Raw genomic sequence first — 23400 nt, 5'->3', positions numbered from 1 at the left:
AACAGGAGGTGGTGGGATGGGACCAACGTTGGACACCGTGGACCTATAAGGCGCATCGAAAAAATTTGGGGGGCGGACGCCAGCGAGCCTTACTTCTTTCCACATAATAATATAAAATTATATTGTCGAAATACACACACGAGTTAGCTACTAATATTTCATATTATTATTATTATTATTATTATTATTATTATTATTATTATTATTATTATTATTATTATTATTATTATTATTATTATTATTATTATTATCGTCAGCGTCTTTTCATTACGTGATCATGTTTGACATAAAACCAAAGAGAAGATCCATCATTCGTAGAAAGAATAAGAATAGCCAGTTACTTTAACTGTGAGCGATAGCGAAAAATACGAAAAAAGTGACTACCTTAGCGAAAAGGAACAATACTTTCTCTCAAATGGATAAAAAATCAAGCCAAGATAGATTCGAACTCGCATGGGCGGCGCGGAAAGCCAGTCCTTTGTCCACCTTTTTTTTTCTAACTGACTCACCGAACGTGTTTTAGTAACTTACTTATTGCTAATTTTACTTGCTTCACTCGTTTAACTTGCTTTTTCTAATAACTTATAACGACAGGGACACGAACACAGAAACATCGAGAACAGTTAAAAATCATAGATTCCCTCCCGCCGGGAATCGAACCCGGGACACCATACACCAAAGGCGCATGTGCTAGCCACTATTTTTTTTTAACAGTCAGTTTTATTGCAAGAAATTACAGTACATATATGTATATATAATAAGAATAAAAGAGCAATCACAAATTACAAAAGGGATACCACTGCAATACAATTGAAAATCAATCACATGAAGTATACACACAAACACACACACGAAAAAAAATTAGTAAACAGCAGTCGGGTAGTGGGCAAAATGACGCAAGCGTAGATCTGAACGCATTGTTTTTAAAGAGCACTGTAGTCTAAAAATGTACATTGCTTGTGTCACCAGCTCATTTTCGGTAAGTAGGATAGCCGCTGTGTGAATAGTTAACCACACTATGATATTGTGTTTAGGACGTGGGAAGTATTTGAAATCAGGCAAAAGAAAAAACGGCTCACTATTAATAATCCGTTGATCAACACGAAGTATTCGTGCTATAATATGTGTATACCTACGCCACAAATGCTGGATAGATGGACATGTTTGCAAGCGATGGATGAGTGTGTCAGCTTGTCCACATCGGATACATTGAGCATCTGGTCGAAAACCGAGTTCCCATGCTCGATGGTTAGTAAGAAATACATTATGCACTAACCTATACCATAACTCTCTCATTCCAGAGGGTAAAAAAGAGGAATTAATATTATGCCAAATTTGCGCCCAAGAACAATTGGGATGGCGAGTAACACATTTAGGGGGGGTATAGAGATAATTTGCATAATAAGTATACAATTTCTTCACAGTCATATCTTCAATAGCTGTGTGACTGATAAGAGCATACGAAATGTCTAGAATGACGGTGCGCAGGTAATGGTAAGGTTGGGTCCAGTTCAGAATAGAAACAGTTGAACTGAGAGTCACGTGCCGAAGGCAACGCATGATATGGCACGTGGAGAAAGACTCAGAAAAGGAAGTTAACAGCTGACACGTGCGTTGTAGTAGTAGACAACGGCCTTGAAGAGCCACGTCTTTAATACCTAACCCTCCTACTTGCTTGGTCGTACACACAGTTCGACGATGTACTCGCAGTGTCGATTGATACCACAAAAAGGCAAACAAATGTTTGTTAAGTGTGTTAGCGTCTGAGACAGAAAGCTGAAAAATCTGCATTATATAGTACAATAGACTGAAGGCAAAAATATTTAAGAAGGTCGCTCGCTCATGTAATGTAAGATTGCGAGCTTTGTGTTTATAAAGCAAGTTAATGACCTTTGGAACAGCCACTCCATAGGTTGCCTGAATAGATGCTTTTATAGTGGTATGCCAAGTAATGCCGAGAATTTTATGAGTGTTAACGACAGGGAAGGGGGAGACAAAAGGGCAAGAAGACGTATCATTCAAAAAAAGTAATTTGGTTTTCGTGGGATGTAATTCCGCACCAGACAGTTGACTAAATATCTGGAGATTAGTAAGGATAGTATCTAAATCGCGCTGGGAGCGAAAGAAAAAGCAAATATCATCTATGAAACTCTGAACTTTAATAGTAGCCGGAGGAACACACAATCCCGTCATTTCATTCCGGATCTTATACAGAACCGGCATAACGGCAATGCTGTAAAGCATGGGGGACAAGGGACAGCCCTGAATAAGCCCCCGGTTAATTGAAAAGACCCGCGTTAAGGCACCGTTCAGTTTAAGTTGGGCAGTACGCTGGGAGTATAACGTCTTAACCATATTTTAAAATACTGGCCCGAAATGGAGTTTCTCAAGAACTGTGAATAAGTACTGATGGCTTAGTTTATCGAAGGCCTGAGAAAAATCAGTACTCAAAAGCGCTGCAGTTAATTTCGGACGACTTTCAAAATAAGCGATCGTGTCCCTAATATTCGATAAAGCCAGATATGTAGGATGCTGCTGATCGTGACCAAATTGTTCCGGTAACAGAATGGAACTTATAGTATTACGTAACCGAGCTGCTAGAACTTTTGCGAGAAGTTTATAATCACAACATGCGAGACTGATAGGTCTAAATTGGTTGATGCGAGTGCTCTTGGGCTGCTTAGGAATGATCACTATAATACTGTGTGTAAATGTTTTGCCGACTTGTAAATTAGAACGAAAGGCATTAAAAAGTTCAGTAAAAAAAGGAATAAAAAGATCTGGGAATGTCTGGTAAAATTCGTAAGGTAGGGAGTCAATGCCACTAGATTTATTCTTTTTTGCCTGGAGGAGGGCATGCTGAATTTCTGCTTCAGTAAAGGGAGCATCAAGCTCTGCTTGGAGTTCAACTGGGAGAGGGTTCAAGGTATCGTAAACACCGTCATTACTAGCTGGAACATCATGGTTGCGATATAAATCAGCAAAATAGCGCACAAAGTATGGAATAATATTAGTTCCTTCATATAAAACACCTTTATCATCCAGTATATTATGAATAATCTGTTGTTTGCCTCTGCGACGTTCAGCACTGATATGTACAAGACTCGGAGGCTCAGTGGGTGACATTGATGAGATTTTGCTGCGAACAGTAATACCGTGGAGTCTTTTGCGGTGTAATGTTAACAAGAAAGCCTTTACCTGTTTAATTTGTGGAAGAACAGGTTCACCGTTAAGGAATGCCGTATGATAGTCACGTAGAAGCTGAGAGTAGTAATTATATTGTTCATGGAATCGCTGTGACCGTTCTCTGCTGTATTCTTTACAGATTTGTTTCAAAGCTGGTTTCCCCCGTTGCTCCCACCATTGGATAATATTGTTCCGCCGCAAAAGTTGCTGATTAATTTCTCTCCAGCGTTGGCGTAGCAACTGCTGGAATTCTGGCTCAGAAAGGATGCCGGTATTGAGGTGCCATAAGCTATTATGGTGCAGAAGCTTTTGAAGCGGTAGCTGGATAGTCATAACTAGGCCCATGTGATCCGAAAAACAAACAGGGATCCTTTCCACAGATTGCACATGTGGAAGTAATGACCGTGAGATATAAAAAGAATCGAGGCGTGAAGACCCAGTGGCGTAGAAAAAAGTATGTCCAGGATTGTGGGGATGAAAATGACGCCAGACATCACATAAATTAAATTGGTTAATCACCTGTAATAAAGTAGGGCAGAAGTTCGAAGTAGAAGTGGAATCTTGAGCGGAAACTATACTGTTATGATCTCCACCCCATATAATCAAACGAGAACTGTCATGTAAGGCGGAGGCTACCTCGGAATTAAAGAAATTATGACGTTCACGCCGTCGGTGTGTACCTGCAGGGGCATACGAGTTGCAAAACCGGATATTGGCCACATTTCCAGTAATAATCCGGCCGGTGGGATGTTTGTATAACTGTTCAAATTCTATATCATTACGATATATAAGTGCAGTACCCGTGCCGTTAACAGTTTCGTTAGAAAAAAAGGTGTGCTGATAAAGGCCTTGAAGGTCAGTCAAGGTCACTTCCTGAGCAAACAGTATATCAAGAGAATAACATTTAATGAAATCCAAAACAGCACTTTGCTTGGTAGGAGATGTTAGACCATTAAAATTGACCGTTCCTATTTTAAAAGAATACATTAAGAGCTGCAAGGAAAGGCTTGGTGTGGAGGAAAAGGCACACACAAAGGAACCGGCAGGCCCAAGGAAAGCAGCAAAAAGATGCAATATTAACAAAAACAAAAGTCCCAAACAGACCGCTAGCATATTCTCACTGCGTAGCGGGTCTGTCCAAAGTCTCGGGGACAACCTCCCCATCATTACATGTAGTACCATCTAATTGTGACATCTGTCGTAATCTAGTGCGGGTTAATCTACTGGTCGAATCATAGGTCTTCCCGGTCACTTTCAAAACTTTCCCAGTATTCACCTCGTGACTGGAACGTTTCTTCTTTTTCAGTTGTTCACTAATAGGGGGTTCAGGAGTGTCATCAACACTGGATGTAGGCGTAACGGGGGAACCACTACCAGTCGAGTCGAGCACATCGGAGAGAGGAGGCACCATGTCAAGGGAATCACTAACAACAGGTTCAGGCCGAGCAGGTGCTGAAGTATCGAAAGTCATTGGCTGGGGTCCGGGACACTCAGTCTTATCAGATAAGTCACCTACCTTATTTGCGTCGGAGTGAACCTCAGGAAGAATTTGGCTGGCCATACCCTCTTCATGAAACGGGACCTGTGAGGATGTATCACTTGGTCGGGACACAGAAGCTGCCTCGCAGGGGGCTGGCGGGGTAGAGTCACCCGGAGTTGTCGGCATGGTAGTAATAGCGGGCCCGCTTTTTGTCGGCAAAACCGGAAACACACTATAGTTGTGAATAGCAGGCGCATCCTTCAGTTGTAGGATAGGTCGAGCAATGCGGCTAACCAAAGTAGAAATTCCAGAAGAATCGCTGGACCGATGATCTAAACGGGCGCTAAATGTTCGGCGATCACACTGGGACACCAAATGCGTTTCACTGTCACACCTCGCACAAGTTTTTGTCTGTCCGGGATACGTCACCCAACAACGAAGAGAACTGAGAGTAATATAAGAAGGGATATTCTTTTTTAAAATCATTTTCACAACTTTGCGGCCAGTACGTACTTTATAATAATGTCCATCAGTATAAAGTTCGTCACTAACACTAAGAATTTCACCATAAACTTGAAGAACTTGTTTCACTTGGTTATCAGAAATTTCCATAGGTACCGCGTGGATACGTACCAATTTAATTGTATGAGAAGCCGAGTCAAGCGGAAGGTCGTAAGTACCTTCTGCATCTATATACGGTACTTTATTGTCAAATTTAGTAATGATCTGTTCACAGAGCTGTTGAGTAATTAATTTGATATATAGAAATTTACGTGGAAAGTCTAGTTCAATACTTAATACTGCATCTTGTGCAAGCTCAAAGGTGGTTCGTATCCACTCATGGAGCGAAATCGAATTGGGAACTTTGGAGACAGGTTGAAAACTAATGCGAAGAGTGTTAAGCCTAATATTGGCCATCGTAGTCAGTCGTAATCTTGCACTTCACTGAACAAAAACGGGGAGAAATCACCCAAATCAAGTGGTAAGCTCACTCTGCTCAAGTCCAAAAAGCACAGCAAAAACTCGCACAAAAAAAAAAAACTATCACTACTAGCAGAATCAGCACCAAGACGCGAGCAACACAGGACGTCGACGAAAACTCAGGCGCAACTGACTACACCAGCAGGGAGGGCACCGCTCGATTAGGAATTACGACCACTGTATTGCCAGCTATCACTTTTGTGGGTTGTATACTATGATCACATGTTTCTTCTTTGCTGGAAGAGTTAAACCTAAATTCTATGTAATATGAGGTATTTAGACCTACATGCTTTTCATATAATGTAATAAAAGGGTCAAGCTGGGAATAAGAAAAAGAACATTTCTTGGACAAAATGGAAACTATTGGCATCAGAAATATTTATCTACGAGGCATGCGCAGTAGTATATTTCAGAATAGTTACTGTTTAGTTCAGTAAACGAGGAAAGGGGTATAAAAAAGCAAATATGTCGCGTCAAGGAGATCGACTAGAGTTGACAGAGGCGGAAATTTGTTCTTTATTCTGTAGTAGATCGTATCACAACTTTACGGGAGAGCAGAGACTTACTGACGCTATAATATAGTAAGCTTTAGTAACACGATCATATAGACACAAATAGATGTAACTGTGAGTACTACAACTTGGATTTAACGAAAGCCATTTAGATATTCTGTGATTTGCAGGGTTGTATAAGACACAATACAATTCTTCATACCTCACCTTCCAGTAGCTAGATACATGCAATTTCTGGTTAGATACTGAAACTGCTGTCGGAGTTTAATACATGACGTATTGCAGGATACAAAATGTTTTGCATTACTTGTATGTTTGTAGACAGCTACTAGCTTAGTGTTCTGAAAGGTTGTGTACAAACTAAGGATAGCCAATTCCGGAATTATTACTTTCCGAACTCCCGAAAGTAAAACCGGACAAATTCCGGAATTCGGAAAATTCCGATTTTGGAATAATTCCGGAATTCAGAAAAATCCGGAAATTAGAAATTTCTGATTTCGTTAATATTCCGGAATTCGAAAAAATCCGGATTTCTTTCGAAATCCGAAGTTTTTCTCAATTCCGGAATTTTCTAAATTCCGGATTCTTCCCGAGTTCCGGAATTCTTCTGAATTAGGGAGTTTAACTGAATTCCATAATTTTCCGAAATCCGGAAAGTGAAAGTTCCGCTTCCGAAAACTTGTGAACCAACGGTTTAGGAATAACTCAAGTTATTAATGTAAACTTTGCCGACATCATAAAAGAAATACGAAAGACATTTTGAATCGAAGAAATATAACATACAAGTTTGCAAGCGGAGACAAAGAAACCTAACGTAACCAGACTAAAAACGAATTGTTTACCGCGTAGCGATCGCGGTTCAGTGGTCGAGGTGCTTGTACGAATACACGTTGTATTTTTTTTTAACTTTAGGAATTTTGATGGCGATTGATAAGCGATAACATACGTTTTATTATATTCAGATATTTGAATACTCGGATGTTTCAATACTTGAACTATCAAATCTTCAGGAATAATAATAGTAATAATAATAAACTAATAATAATTATTATTATCTCGTAGAAGATTAAAAGCTAGGAGCTAATTATCGCTCAGGTCCTACCATTACAAGCATAAACGTGACATTTGGAAAGAATATTTCGGTTTGGTTTAATGTTGCTCACGACAAGAGGATTTTCTCATCTTGTTTCTAAAATAAATAAAATAACATGAGAATTAACATTTTACATTCGAGACAGGTCAAGGCTAACTCAAAATTTTCGTCTCTCTTTGGAGACGAAAAGAATCGTAAACATTTCCCGTCTTGTCTCGATTCTCGAAATAGTTTATGTCCATTCTTTAACTAACAATTGCTCTGTAGACTGAATCTCATAGGCTATTTCGTTACATTCTATTTCAGAGCTCATTGAATTATGCTCTGTGTAGGTATTTTGTAGCAAAGCTTTTATATTTACCTCTGCATATCCTAAAAATTAGTTTATCATATGCCTTACTGTTGCGTGATATTCAGTTATATTTATTACAGTTATTTTCCTTAAAACATACAGTAGAAAACTTCCTACATGAAACTTCAATGGAACGTTCTAGTTAAAAATGTTGGTAGTTGCAGAGGTGTGTCTTGAAGGTACGGAACCCTTTCCCCGAAATCTCTACTTTTAAGTAAGTTTTGCCAAATTTCACTTTTAATATTATTATTATTATTATTATTATTATTATTATTATTATTATTATTATTATTATTATTATTATTATTATTATTATTATTATTATTATTATTATTATATCAACACCGTATATAATCTTTAAAAGATATACGGTTTGTATCTGAATAGTACAAGCTAAGTGACTGTCGATCTCGGTCGTCGAGAAGTCTTCAGGAGGCAAGGACATCGGTCACGTTCTGATTTTGAGTTCCGAAGGGGCAAGTATTCGGGCTCGAGCCAAAAATTGTTAAAAGTTATAGGCTTCAGCCAAACATGTTCAAACAGCTGGGACCGGGTTTAGGTTTCTCAACGGCTCGAGCGGCTCGGCTTACAGCTCATTCACTATCGAACCGAACTGAGAAGTGAGCCGAGCCAACAGCTCACCCAACCGAGCCGATTTGAGCCATCGGCTTAGTTGAGCTGATTCGAAACGTGCCGATGGACTAGTTTCAACTTAGCTGGCTCGAACCGGTTTACATGAGCCGAGTAGGTGACCCATCCCAACCGAGAAAGCTCGACCCATCGGCTCAATTGGGCCGAGCCGACGGCTCATCCCAACCGAGCTGACTCGAGCTGTTCGCTCAGTTGATACGAGACGAGCCAGTTGATATCACTACCCGAGTTGGTCTTCTGCTTGGGCTCAAGAATTCGGCCGTGCAGGTCTCAGTCTTGATTTTAAGAACTACAGTATATACTTATATTGGTGATTACGACATTTGAGGCTGTCTCGTAATAATAAAAAAAACTCTTGTCTTCTCGTTATCTAGACGAGACGAGATACACTAAAATTGTCCCACGAGATGCATTAAAATTACGAGACGAGACGCACCCCCGTCGTGAGCAACACTAAAATATTCCACGTTACTGCTTACATTTCTCATGGCTTTCGCTTTCCAGTCTAATCAGGCCATTGTTTCAAAACGAGTTAAAACGAGCTGAACGAGCGAGCGAGCCATTATCAAACTCAACTCAACTCGAAACTCGATCTCGAAAACAGCGACTTGGCTCGGAACTCAACTCAAAAAATTACCTTTGACTCGACTCGAGTTGAACTCGAGTCGAGTTGAATTTTGGCTCGACTCGTGCTCATCCCTATCCGTATTTGTATTTTATGTTAACGAAAATACAAATTCCGGAATGTTAACGAAATCAGAAATTTCTAAATTCCGGATTTTTCCGAATTCCGGAATTATTCCAAAATCGGAATTATCCGAATTCTGGAATTTGTCCGAGTTTACTTACGGGAGTCCGAAAAGTAATAATTCCGGAATTGGCTATCTCTAGTTTATACACAACCTTTCAGAACACTAAGCTAGTAGCTGTCTACAAACAAACAAGTAATGCAAAGCATTTTGTATCCTGCAATACGTCATGTATTAAAATCCGACAGCAGTTTCAGTATCTAACCAGAAATTGCATGTATCTAGCTACTGGAAGCTGAGGTATGAAGAATTGTATTGTGTCTTATACAACCCTGCAAACCACTGAATATCTAAACGGCTTTCGTTAAATCCAAGTTGTAGTACTCACAGTTACATCTATTTGTGTCTATATGATCGTGTTACTAAAGCTTACTCTATTATAGCGTCAGTAAGTCTCTGCTCTCCCGTAAAGTTGTGATACGATCTACTACAGAATAAAGAACAAATTATCAATTTAACCAAGTTTTTGTATTACTACACATCTGCTTCCGCTTCTGTCAACACTGGTCGTTCTCGTTGACGCGACATATTTGATTTAGTCTGGTCTCTTAACAACAAAAATGGCTCGGATCGTGACAGACCGGACACAAGTATGAAACTTGGCAGACTGAAAGTACTTCGGTATTCAATTCGTTTTAGGGTCGGGTGCCAAAATTTTCTGGCCGCCATTTTGAAATATGCCGCCATATTGGATTTTATGTAATGCTCTCTTAAAAGATCATTATCTCGGTAACTAATGGTCCGATTTTGATGATTCTTTTTCTAAATTATAAGTTAAGCTCGAATGTAATCGATTATAACACTAATGAAGACAAGAAAATATTATAAAAACGAGAAAATTAGAAATATTTAAGATTTTATGAAACATATTTACATATAAATTATTTTTTCTCCAAAATGATCCATTTTATGAAAGCATGTACCCTATAACATTTGAAAGAGAATATAAAGAGCTTCAATTTGATGTATAATACGTTAAAATGCGATGAAAAATAACCGAAATATAGTTAAATTAAAAAATCAGTACAATAGAATACAAGGAGTGTGCAGAGAGTTAACTAGACGAAACTTGGTGTTGTGTGATAACAAGCATGCTCGGAACCTGGCAAATTAATATTTTTCTCCACTTTTGTGAATTGTTATTCAAATCAATATTATTTACATTATTACTATTGTTATTAAATGATCATTATACTGTTCATATAAATTATATTATGTAAGACACTAAACAGCCACATCATAAATACGTCTTTGCATATATGTCAATTTTTAAATTTAACTCTTTCAAACATAATAAATAGCTACTGAAAAACTGAATATTCCAAATCAAAATGCTAACAAAGTGACAAAAATTGATAACATCCAATCGCCTATTCCACAAAGAAAAAATACTTCTTAGTCACATTGCTGTTCATCACAGGAGCTTCTGCAGCAGCAGAGATCTGTATATTGAACACCATTCGTTGAACATACGCACTGTTTTGAGCAAAGAGGAAGAGCTTTGCAACCATACTTTAGCAATTCTCTTGAACTTTTAGAAGCTTCTGGTTTGGTCATCCATAAGGGCTTCCACGGTCCACCTTCTTTCACCCAGCCGAAGTTTTCTTTACTTGAAAATATTCAGTAGTTCAGACTTGTTTGACGACAGTAAAAGCTTCTCGTCATCAATGATTATAGTCAACTACGATTTTCATGAGTAAGAGAGTTGCAGATCACCCTCACGCGGTTTGCGTGACATATACAACCCACTGGACAAACTGTAATCATTTCTCAATTCATCTATCTTCTGTTCAGATGATCTCCTACCCTTCTTTAAGTTTTCTCAAGAAAACAAGAAAACTATTCCTTTTTATGGGAGACTAAATTGACTTGCTTTGTTTTACAAACACCGAGTAAACAAAATCTTCATATTGGTTTTTACCAATCACTTTTATGACTGTAACAGATTTTGAAGATCCTGTAAGGCATATGCATGTGATGATAGATTCATTACCTGTTACGTATCTAAAATAGGATTTCCTGCAGCAGAAATTGTGCCATGCAATGTTTGACAAAGATTCTTAAAACTTACATCACTTCCAACAATTTTCGTTAATTATTTCCTCAATGTGTGCAGCATCTTCAAATTCTTTTGTGGGTCTGCATAACTCAGGAGCAGTGAGCATCCACCGTTGAAAAGCATGTGGATTTTTAGTTAATGGCTCCACTGGAGTCTCTAACACTTCTGTTATTTTGGTCGAACGGCAGGAAACAAAACTTTTGGTTAGTCTTTGAAAACACTCAGTTCTTCTTAAATTCTGTCTTTCCTTTATTTAAACTCTTCATGTCCCTGAGATGCACAGATATAGGCAGAAGACGCTCCAACACAGTTATATATAATAGGAAGTTACTTTGTCGGTGAGCTCTAACAAATATCAAAATTAGAAGTTCCAATTCCAGTACAAGATCCCAATATGAAAACATATATATTTTCTATATCATTCCTTTCCGCCACTGTTGGAATTCTTGTTTACAGTTTCTGGACTCTTGTTCTGTATGAAACTCTACCATTTGAAGAAAGCCTAGAACTACAGCTGGTTTCTGCTGTGTTCTTCTGGTTCTGGTTAGGTGTGAGCAGTCCAGGAATGAATCAGCTGACACTGAACCTGCTACTCCGGCCTCAGCTAAGGACGATGTCCATCCAGTACCATTTAGTATGTGGCCTAACACTCTTCAAAGGGCCATTTCTATGATTAATCTACCAAACATAACGATAGAACTTCTCCACAGTATGAATCTGACCATCTTCACTTTATTTGTTTTGCTATTGCAAAGAGAGGTTGGTCAAGGAAAATAACCTGTATTTGATTAGGATTACATCGATCTGTAATTTTCTGTATGGTAAACATATCATGCTTCACCATTGAAACAGACGCCGCTTTTCAGTAAAAATTGGCAACATGACATTGGTACCTTTAGTAGAACGTACACTTCCTGATTGAGTCAAATTATACTCTGCCCACAAGCATTTATTTTCACCTAGCAGATATTTTTTTTCAATCCACCGCCTCTCTGTCTAAAGTGTTTCTTCGAGCCCTGACTGTATTGGTTCTTGAACAGTAATAGGAACTTGCACACATCACATGATGATACTGATGACACAATAGCATAGATAACTGGTAATAAGTAATCTTCTACTGATGAAGAAACTTCAATTCGCATTGGGGGTAAACCAGGGTTGGAATCGGAAGGCAATTGGATTACGCTAATACTTGTTCCAAGGAAATATCCTGTCGAAGTAGTTGATGATGTGTTGTGGTCTAAATTGTCCAATGCACCGATGGTGTACACATTAGTCATTAATGGAAAGGGGCAGACAAGACCCTCTAATTTGTAACGTCTGCGTGTCACTGCTGCTATCTGAACTTCAATTTGGATCACACGATTATATGTTACAAAAATGCTTAAGTTATGTAAATTACTGACAATCTTTTTCTAGCAAGTAAGAGTGTGTACCTGTAAACCTACATACAGTGGGAGCGGCAGTGGATGAGATATGTTGTGTTTCTTTTTCTTTTTCTTTCTTTTTTTTTTCGTGGTGCTAATCTTCTGTTCTTAAAATTAAAATATATTAATAGACTTATTGTTAGAGCAGTTTAAGAATATGTTATAGAAATTTCTTCTATGTTAGATCCATACGGAAGCAATTGAACGAAATTCTTTAGATTTTCTGGAACACTTTCATCTTGACAGTTTTCTGTAAAGTATCCTGAAAATGTTTGGCACTCCCAGTTTATCATATTTCTTCTTAAAGACTTTGAACACATTGAGAAGGCAAAAATCTCTTCATTTGATCGTTTAGACATGAAATCCTCGAGTAATTTCTAGTGTCCTTTCTTTAAATACCAATAACATTTTGCCATCACTGTTTAGTACAATCAGAAATAAAATGAACGAGGATTTTGTTCTTTAGTCTTGTTTTATTCATTGCTTTTGATATACCTACCGCTCTCAACTTATATAGAATGTGCACCTCTGACAAATTGAAAATGAAATGAACATTTTCTATTTTACCTTCCAACTGATCTATGAGTTCATCAAATACACAAGACTAAAACATCATCATCTTGACTTTCAGTATCATTTAAAGATCTCTTCTCTGTTTCCCAACTTCTCTACCTATTTTTATACATCCATAAGCACTATATGTGGTATGTAGCCTCCATTTCTACCAAGTCTCCTCCGGAAATTTTAGAAAGCAATAATATATACTGTAATTATTAAGCCATTTCCTTAAGATTTTTGTCAAATGTAAGTGACAGTTTCTTCTAACCCCTTTCCCAGAATTGCAAAAAATATAAGCCGGTGGAATTACGTTTCCTCTACTTTCATTTCTCCACTTACGCTTTGGTTCATTATTTTCTGTTTATTTCTGTTTACTTTTTGTTTTCTATTCTTTTGTGATTTCTCTTTTTAGTTTTGAGGCAACAAACGTCAGTCTGCATTGTTTATGCCACTTCGCTGCATTGTCAATTAGTGTGTTTACTAATTATTCTTTTCCAGTGACAAGTTTCATAGATATCTTCTAAGTTATCGAAATCTTTATAGGTCCTCAGGAATTCTGAACACGAATCGCGTAGAAAAGACTTAAGAAAAACATAATTTCAAATACTGCAAGGAATGATATTTTTTCAACTTAAAAGGCACACTACACTTTTAATGTGTTCACAGTTACATTATAATAACCAATATTATGTAAAACAAAATAAAAAGAACTAGCTGTTCATGTCTACATAGAACTGCTGCAATGAAAACTCCTATAACAATACTAAGTAATGATTAAACGTAGTTATTATTAAGTAATCACGACAAGATTAAAAACTAAATAATTTAATGATAAAAAAAATTCTGCCAGACACCGCTAAATTTCACAAAGTTGACCGATTACGCAGTCTTCCTATCTGCGCTGGGTTTGTTTTCAAGACTTATATTTCTACTATTTCTCATAGCATTTTAACGTATTATACATCAAATTAAAGCTCTTTTTATGCTCTTTGAAACGTTATAGGGTACATGCTTTCATAAAATGGACCATTTTGGAGAAAAACTCATTCATATGTAAATATGTTTCATAAAATCTTAAATATTTCTAATTTTCTCATTTTTATCATATTTCCTTGTCTTCATTACTGTTATAATCGATTGCACTCGGGCTTAACTTATAATTTAGAAAAAGAATCATCAAAATCGGACCATTAGTTACCGAGATAATGATCTTTTAGGAGAACCTCACATAAAATCCAATATGGCGGCATATTTCAAAATGGCGGCCAGAAAATTTTGGCACCCGACCCTAAAACGAATTGAATACCGAAGTACTTTCAGTCTGCCAAGTTTCATACTTGTGTCCGGTCTGTCACGATCCTATCCTTAACAGACCAGACTAATTTTTTATACCCCTTTTCTCGTTTACTGAACTAAACAGTAACTATTCTGAAATATACTACTGCGCATGCCTCGTAGATAAATATTTCTGATTCCAATAGTTTCCGTTTTGTCCAAGGAATGTTTTTTTTTTATTCCCAGCATGACCCTTTTATTACATTATATGAAGAGCATGTAGGTCTAAATACCTCATGTATTATATAGAACGTAGGTTTAACTCTTCCAGCAAAGAAGAAACATGTGATCATAGTATACAACCCACAAAAGTGATAGCTGGCAATACAGTGATCGTAATCCCTAACGACACAGAGACTGAGCTATGCCCTCCCTGATGGTCTAGTGGCTAGCACGTGCGCTTTTGGTGTATGGTGTCACGGGTTCGATTCCCGGCGGGAGAGAATCTATGATTTTTAACTGTTCTCGATGTTTCTGTGTTCGTGTCCCTGTCGTTATAAGTTATTAGAAAAAGCAAGTTGAACGAGTGAAGCAAGTAAAATTAGCAATAAGTAAGTTACTGAAACACGTTCGGTGAGTCAGTTAAAAAAAAGGTGGACAAAGCACTGGCTTTTCGCGCCGCCCATGCGAATTCGAATCTATCTCGGCTTGATTTTTTATCCATTTGAATGAAAGTATTGTTCCTTTTCGCTAACGTAGTCACTCTTTTCGTATTTTTCGCTGTCGCTCACAGTTAAAGTAACTGGCTATTCTTATTCTTTGTACGAATGATGGATCTGCTCTTTGGTTTTATGTCAAACATGCTCACGTAATGAATAGACGCTGTCGATAATAATAATAATAATAATAATAATAATAATAATAATAATATTAATAATAATAATAATAATAATAATAATAATAATAATAATAATAATAATAATAATAATAATAATAATAATAATATGAAATATTAGTAGCTAACTCGTGTGTGTATTTCGACAATATAATTTTATATTATTATGTGGAAAAAAGTAAGGCTCGCTGGCGTCCGAACCCCAAATTTTTTCGATGTGCCTTATAGGTCAACGGTGTCCAACGTTGGTCCCATCCCACCACCTCCTGTTCTCTCGATATAAGTTATCGACATTTTGCCTAAAGAGGGCCCTGCCGTGGCCCCACGACTCCCCATGACAATGACTCTTCGTTCATTTTGCATTGAAATCGCTTACTTTTCTGAGTACTATGAGTGCATACTGTCCAACGTTGCTCCCATCACTATACAATTTCCCGTTCTCTCGATATAAATTGCTAATATTTTGTTTGTAAGGGAGATATGGCGTTACAATCATTACGTTTGAAGAAGAATTGAGGAAGATATTGCCTTGCCACAAACAACACTTATTATTATTATTATTATTATTATTATTATTATTATTATTTTACTTACCACTAATGGTGCCTACCTTTATTTGCATTGCAAAGTGTTACTAAAAAGCAAATCAAATTACACTCCTCGCCATTCACGCTCCCGAACTCGAAATAAAAGATTTACAGTTCTCTGTGTTAGAGGAAAGCAATTTATTATATTATCCTTTCAAATACGACGTTTTACAAGTTACTTCACTTTCAATGTGTAATTCCATATCATCACTAATAATCATCTTGTTCCGATAGGAAATAACCTCCTTTTGCAAAAAAAAAAAAAAAAAAAAAAAAAGCCTGACCGTAGTGAAAGGGCGTGAACCTTCTTTAGGCGATTAATCGGGTCCAATATTTCAATAAAAGAGGATAAGTCCCTGCACACAAATATTTCAGTAAAACAGGAAAAGTTAATCAAACTTTCTGAATGCCTATTTATGGGCGAAATTTGGTTCGCTTGGAACTTTTTAAGAGTTTGAAGGGCCGCCATTTTGAACATTTTCATCTGATTATTCTGGTTAACGAACGCATCCAGATATTTCAACAATTAATGTTTGTGCCAAGTTTCGTCTCAATCCGCTGAAAATTAGGGTGGTTATGGCATTCACAAATAGCGTTATATATATATATACAGATAAATAGATAGACACACAGAGGGAGAGAGAAAAAGTGTTTTGCTCCCTTCTCGCACCTGTGGTGGGTCAGAGCTAAACCAGGCCCCTTTGCAAAACGTATTGACCAGCCTAACCTAAACTTGCTAACGTAGAAACCTCTTACTTCCTAACGTAGAAACGTGGTCAGGAGGTGTAAGGCATGTAGAAATTGTATTTTTAGTAACCATGAGTATGGTTCATTTCCATGTTTTTCTTTTTAATTTTTGCAGCTACTTCGGAACGTTCAATTTTTATTCTTCACTGATCGCAAATGGCGTTTACATTCAAAATAAGAGAAATTTTGGTGGCATTTGTTCGGATATTATTCTCTTTCGAAATGAAGAAAAGAATAAAAGCAATACGCAAAGACAAAAAAAGTATTATCAGTACTAAACATTACCAAGAATAATTGCTACGAAAAACTAAATAGACCTCTTTTACCCTCTCATGAGCTGTATGCATTATCAACAAAAATTTTAAAAATGTCCTTCACGAGGATTCGAACTGACGATCTTTGCATTTGTAAGCCAGCACCTTAACCACTACACTAAGATCATGGCATGGTGAACGTTGAAGTGTTGGCGTATTTGTTGTATTTGTGTTTTATGTTCCCACTTCGAAAATTTTTACTCTTTTTTTCTAAGTTTAACAGCTGTTTCTGGCTTTCTCTTTCGGTGTCGTCCTTTATTTACACTATGCACTATTCGTATTCAGAGCCTGTGCCCTTCTGCAATGTCTTATTCAGATTAAACTTTTCTTTTTGCCTCTCAGTAAATATTTGATTGATTTAATTCTCATACTCTCCACGGATGGAGCGCAGGAATGCCAGACTCGAAAAATAGGTGTACATTTATTTTCCTGACAGATAATACCTGCATTCTGTATCAACAACCGCGTGGAGTAAGAATGGAGAGTTGTTAATAGAATAAGTCTTTTTAAGGTGTATTATTTCTGCAAAGAAACAATAAATTTGGCCTTTAGCAATATTGTGCATATGTGGCTCCCGTGTCCTTTGCCGTCTACACCTGAGGCTGCTCTGACCAGTGGCTTGCCTGACCATCATCGAGCTTTCTGTGTAATGTGGCTTCCGTATTTTTTGGTGTCTATAAACGATTTGGTCTGACCAACTTCGAACTTTCTTTGCAATGTTGCTGCTATTGCATGTGGCGTCTATGACCGAACTTGCATGTAGCTTTCTCTGAAAAATGTAACTTCAGTGACCTTTGAAGCCTATGACCAGTGGCGTGTGTGTGTAGTGTGTGTGTGTTTGTGTGTTTGTGTCAAAAGGCTTTTATGACCAATTTTGTGATATATGGCGTCTGACTTAGACTCGATTAGAGTCGAGACATTGAGTTGCAACGCTATCAGACTATAACTGCCAAAGAATGATAGAGATTATAATTGTGTCTTTTCTGGCTGACTGATTGGTTCTTAATTTCGGGTTTCGAAGTAAAGAAAAAACCCAGGCTGAACAAAGAGGATTTTACATAAAATATTGCAACGCATTCCTCATGCCTTTTGAATCTCCTTATCGGAAAGTTTCTATTCGTCTGTCTTGCAAAATAGAAACAACATTAGGCTTACTGGTTGTTTGAATTCAAGTTTACCAGCAATGAGGCTATATGAGACATAGATATACAACTTAACATTCGGTCCGAACTACATGATGTCCTGGCTGGAACCAAACCTGGGTCTTCCGGGTCAAAAAAGCGCCTGCTAACCGTATAGCCACGAGAAGTCTCAATGTTGGGCTTGTGTTAAGAATTTGAAATTAGGTTCCGGAAACCATATTCATTTAATCTAATCTACTCAGTTAATTATTATTTTGTGTTTAAGGCAAATTTTGAAACTGTACATTTATAATGAGTTTTATAAATTACAGTATTTGATGAGCGGTACTTCAGCACGGGAAAATATATGAGGTGTGTTCAAAAAAGTATAGAACCTTATTTTTTCTCGCGTAAGCCAATGAAGCATAGGCGACTTGCTATAGTGTAGATATAGAGGGGACACTCACGTCCAGTCGTGATTTTTTTCCCCGCCCGCAGAGAGCGTCAGTCGGCCAACGAGTGAAGGCGTATAGTGAGCTGAGCAGTCGTCGGATTTCAGTTCTTTTGTAAAATGACAGAAAAACTTAAGTAGAGATATTACAACGATATTGTATATCTATTTTGTAAATTTCATCTATTTTTATATCTTGGTTTTGGGCAATGGTGCTTAAAAAGTACACAATCTGTTGTGTAGAAGAAGAAAAGAATTTAGATGTTGTTGGTTCTAAATATAAAAATAAGATTTAATCTCAGTAGCTGAAAATATAACGACCCGCTCAGGAGAGTAATGCTCCCGGAAGTAGTTTTTTTCGCGCGCTACTCTAGCCAGCTGTTTTACGCGCTATCCTAGCCAGTTGTTTTAAGTTGGTCACAAAATTTATATCACGGAGTACAAGGGGAACAAAACGAGCCCTGCGGGGCTTCTTCTCCTCCTCCTCCTCCTATTGCTACTACTACTTATCTGCACAACAGTAAGTAAATCATTTTTTAGCATTATTTTCATATTATTTTAATTTAAAATGTGTTATAAAAATGAAAAAAAAAACTTTGCTCGGGCCGGATTTAAACTCACGCCAAAAGAGATTTTTGTTACTAGCACTAGCCCACTCTGCCACTAAGACCGACAATAATAAATCTTTTGATTTCTGCTATTTAAATGCAACGTGGCAAGAAATGGATAACGCCAACCAATCAGAACTGTACTTTTCGTTCCTACTTCCGGGAGCATTACTCTCCTGAGCTAGTCCTAAAATATATGTTATTTTATATGTATAATTGGTACTCTTAGTTACCAAAACAGCAGATAGTTGTTTGTGTAAAACGTTGCTATCACAACCGAAAAGAAAAAAAAAAGTATAATTAATGGAGTTTTGAGAATAAAAGGTAATAGTGATTCTATATGGTGTGTCTGATTTTATATCATTCAATCGTGTTGACATAATTTAAAAATTTATACGAACTGTGGGCTGGAATTAACGTGTAAAATAAGAATAAAAATAAGCTATAATCGTTACATTTTAGATAGTGATTCCTATAAGTTACAATATTATATCAAATTTTGCAAAAAGCTTGACGAAACTCAATCGGATCGGTACATTCAATTTTGAATGACAATTGGGCATAAGGAGAGTTTTCGCGAAATTTGATTCGCGCTTTCATCGCCAAACACAACATTTCTGTGTGTCATCAGGCTCCCTACTCACTCGACATGGCTCCGTGTGATTTTCGGTTACTTCCCAAACTGAAAATGTCACTAAAAGGGAGCCGATTTAAAGCAAAAGAACACATCATGCGGAATGCAACGGCATGGTTGCTCACCATTCCAAAAACTGCGTTCCAGAAGTGTTTCTAAGCGTGTTTGCACACGATACCGACAAAATCGGAGGAAGCCCCGATAATATCGGTATCGGAGTCGGCGTACTTGGCACACGTCGCCGACAATATCGGTGGAAGCCCGGACAATATCGTTGCCGGTGATGAGCGAAGTAAGCGACACACACAAACAAAAAGATCTTCTCCATATATGAAAACAAATTTTAAAAATAATCGGGAAAATTATTTTCTAAAACAAGATAAAAAAGGAGTGGAAAATAATCAAGAAATTGGTTATCTAAATGTCCTATATTCTATTTGGTAATAGCTATTTAGAGGGAAACCAGTACTCTTCAGACTTCCCACATTTTATACATATTTAATAAAGGGAATTAGCTACTCCAAAACAGAGACTGTAAAAAAGTAATAAGCTGTTCCGAAGTTGTTTATAGGACAAGATAATAATATTATTATTATACAGTTGTAATAGAAAAAATGGAAACAACAAAATTCCAAAGACAAGAAACGAAACAAAAATACACAGCGCTTTGTCACTCACTCTCTTCATCTAACCCACTGGCCGGCCGACATTATCGGCCGCATGTGCATCCAATCATAAGAAAATATTGCCCCCGACAAAATCGGTGTCGGCGATACCGCCGACATTACCGGGGGCTTGGCCAACAGCATCTGCGTGTCGGAGGATCGGCCGATAATATCGGTGGCGTGTGCAAGCTACGATTTGAGTACATTCAAGTCGATTTCACCGCCGACATTATCGCTGGCTCCACCGATATTATCGCTGCCGTGTGCAAACGCACTAAGAACGACGGCGGCGCTGGGAAAAGTGTGTGCATTACCAAGGACACTACTTTGACGGGGATAAGTGTTTCGAATTTCCAAATCAACAACTGTACTTTTGTGATCTAAAAATTCGATACTTTTTGAACATATCTCGTATATATTAATCATTAAGCCATATCTCAGTCTATGTACCACACTTGCATATCATGCAGCTTTAATAATTGTACTGAATATTTGAAAAAGAAAATTAACTAATAATTTTTATCTATTTATTTATATTACAGCTTGGAGTATTGTGGACCTACCCTAGTAATTGATGCTACAAAATCTAAAGTAGGAAAAGCAACATTTAATCTTTCAAGAGATAAATGTTAAGAAGACTGGTTTTTAAATAAATTGTCTTTGTTAATGTTATATCAGTGTTGTTTTTGTTCTAAAAACCTTATATATTTCTTATTTATATAAGAACGGGTGATTCAAAAGTCGCTCACATCAAATTAATAATAATAATAATAATAATAATAATAATAATAATAATAATAACAGACCACTTAACCTCTTCACGGATATGGCATCAAATGATGCCACATGTTTATCGGGAAAATAATCCGATCTTTTTTTCACGAAGAAGAGTGCAAACTGAAGGTAAGTAAAAGCAACTGCTTCAGAATATTATTTTAATTTACCTTCAGTTCGTACTTTTCTTCGTGAAAAAATTCGGATTATTTTCCCGATAAATATGTGGCATCATTTGATGCCATATCCGTGAAGAGGTTAAGTTTATGAACCTTTATTAACGTATATTTTCACTGCATATGCTCAAAATGGCTACCTCCTTCAGTAATGCGAGTATCAACTCTTTTTATCATCTCTGAGGTCACTTTGTTTAGCCAGTGTACACTGATATTAATCTCATTTATTATGTTCATCTTTAGTTCTTCTAGGGTGTGTTCCTGTTGTTATAGACTTTATCTTTAAGATAACACCACAGGAAGAAATCAGGGGACGGGAAATCGGGTGAACGTGGGAGGCCATAATCCTTTAGAGATGATACTCTCGGCAAAAACTCGCGCAGGATATGCGTGGTGTTGTAAGATGTGTGACGTGTGGCACTGTCCTGCTGGAACCAGCAATCAAGTTCTTCCTCAACAAGAAGCGGAATAAACTGTGTAATGCTATCTTGTTACACAACACTGTTCACTGTAGTTTCAAAGAAAATGGGGCCCACTATAAGACCACGTGATATGGCACAACGAACTCCAATTTTCTGAGAGTATAAAGGAGTTTCGTGTAACACATGTGGGGTTCAGTTTACCAAACTCTAGTGTTTTGACTGTTTACGCAGCCACTAAGGCGAAACCACTCTTCAACAGTGAAGAAAACACGGTCAAGCTCTGCAATTTCATGGAAGTCAACAAAAAGTGAGTGAAATCATGTACAGTATACTGCATGCTTCTCTTTATCTCGCCCCTTCAATTCTTGAATACTGCAAACACGATATGCACAAAAGCGTAACCTCTTTATCGCCCTCTGAACACTTCCATATGAAAACTGACAGAGAGAGAGAGAGCTGATAGTTTCCTCAAGCTTTTTGAGAGCGAATGCTGCATCATATTTCTAAGGTGGATCACTAGGTGTTCTCGGTACTATGCTAAACGCTGCTTAAATAGTGCGGTATTGCCAGATAGTGTCGAGTGTTTGCTGATGCCAGATAATAAAGGGAGTAATCATGGAATTCTGCTTAGATACTTACTGGAGAAATTATTTTTCGACCCTTACAGCGATTCCTCTTTTCGAACTTCAACGCTAGAATCCAGGAATTTTCTTATTGTGACTACTACCAGGGACGTACGCAGGGGGTGGGTCATGGCGGTCCGGACCCCCCAAAATTTTGACTTTTGTGTACATTTAGCCTAATTGCAGGGGCAATTTTAGAAATTTTAATATAAAATACTCTCATATTGAGATTGGACCCCCCGAAATAAATTCCTACGTACGCTACTGACTACTACAGTAAACGTACAAATTTGACAACAACGCATTATGGCATTCTGCGCAAGTTTCGTCTCAAAATCTACTTTCTTAACCCTTTGGGGATCTTATGGTACAATTTGTACCATACGGGGTGTTTCATGGTACATTGCGTTATAACTCTTCTATTTAAGCTTTTTCGTCCGGTTTTTTTTTTTTTCAAGTCCAGAGGCATTGTAGAAGACATTACGTATGGTTTCACACCTTCCTGCGTCGAGACATAGGAGGTGATGACGTCATAAATCTAAAATTTATATTTTCGTGTAATACCTTTTGGCGGGGGGGGGGTATGTAAAGTATTTTTGGCGGGCTTATTTTTGCACGTAGACGATTGAAATTTTGCACAAACATGCAGTCCACCGAGTAGAATTTACCTGATTTTTTTTTAGATTTCTGCGTTAAAACAGGGGGGGATCCAGAGGGTCAAAAAGTTGAAAAAAGGGATATTTTTACCAAAAAATCCCGTTTATCCTCATTTTCCCGCCTTAGATACATGATGGAGACAAGTGAGTGGTACCGCCTGAAAGGCAGTTCTATTCTGAAGAGAATGATGTGCGACACATGGCCCTAGGGTAATTAGGGAAGTGTCAGGAATTTTTTTTATCAAAATATAATTCTGTATAGGGGAATTTTGAACATTTTCGGTATTATTTTTTGCGGGCTTATTTTTGAACTTAGAAGATTGAAATTGTGCACAAACATTCAG

At 37.5% G+C, this 23400-nt stretch overlaps 1 protein-coding gene across 1 annotated transcript in view; it reads left to right on the top strand.

Annotated features, from left to right (window-relative positions):
- The window catches only part of LOC145672947 (inactive pancreatic lipase-related protein 1-like), a 144079-nt gene extending 123002 nt beyond the window's left edge, over positions 1-21077 (top strand). The window contains exon 9 of the mRNA XM_081742195.1: positions 20948-21077. Coding sequence (XP_081598321.1) covers positions 20948-21038 — 91 coding nt within the window. The 3' untranslated portion in view covers positions 21039-21077. The remainder of the gene's footprint in view (positions 1-20947) is intronic.
- Positions 21078-23400: the final 2323 nt, after the last annotated feature.

Source organism: Thermobia domestica, chromosome 16 (assembly GCF_964235325.1).
Source record: "Thermobia domestica chromosome 16, izTheDome1.hap1.1, whole genome shotgun sequence".
Taxonomy (NCBI): Eukaryota; Metazoa; Arthropoda; class Insecta; order Zygentoma; family Lepismatidae; genus Thermobia; species Thermobia domestica.
The sequence above is the reverse complement of the archived record's forward strand: the minus strand, read 5'-3'. Positions and strand labels throughout refer to the sequence as shown.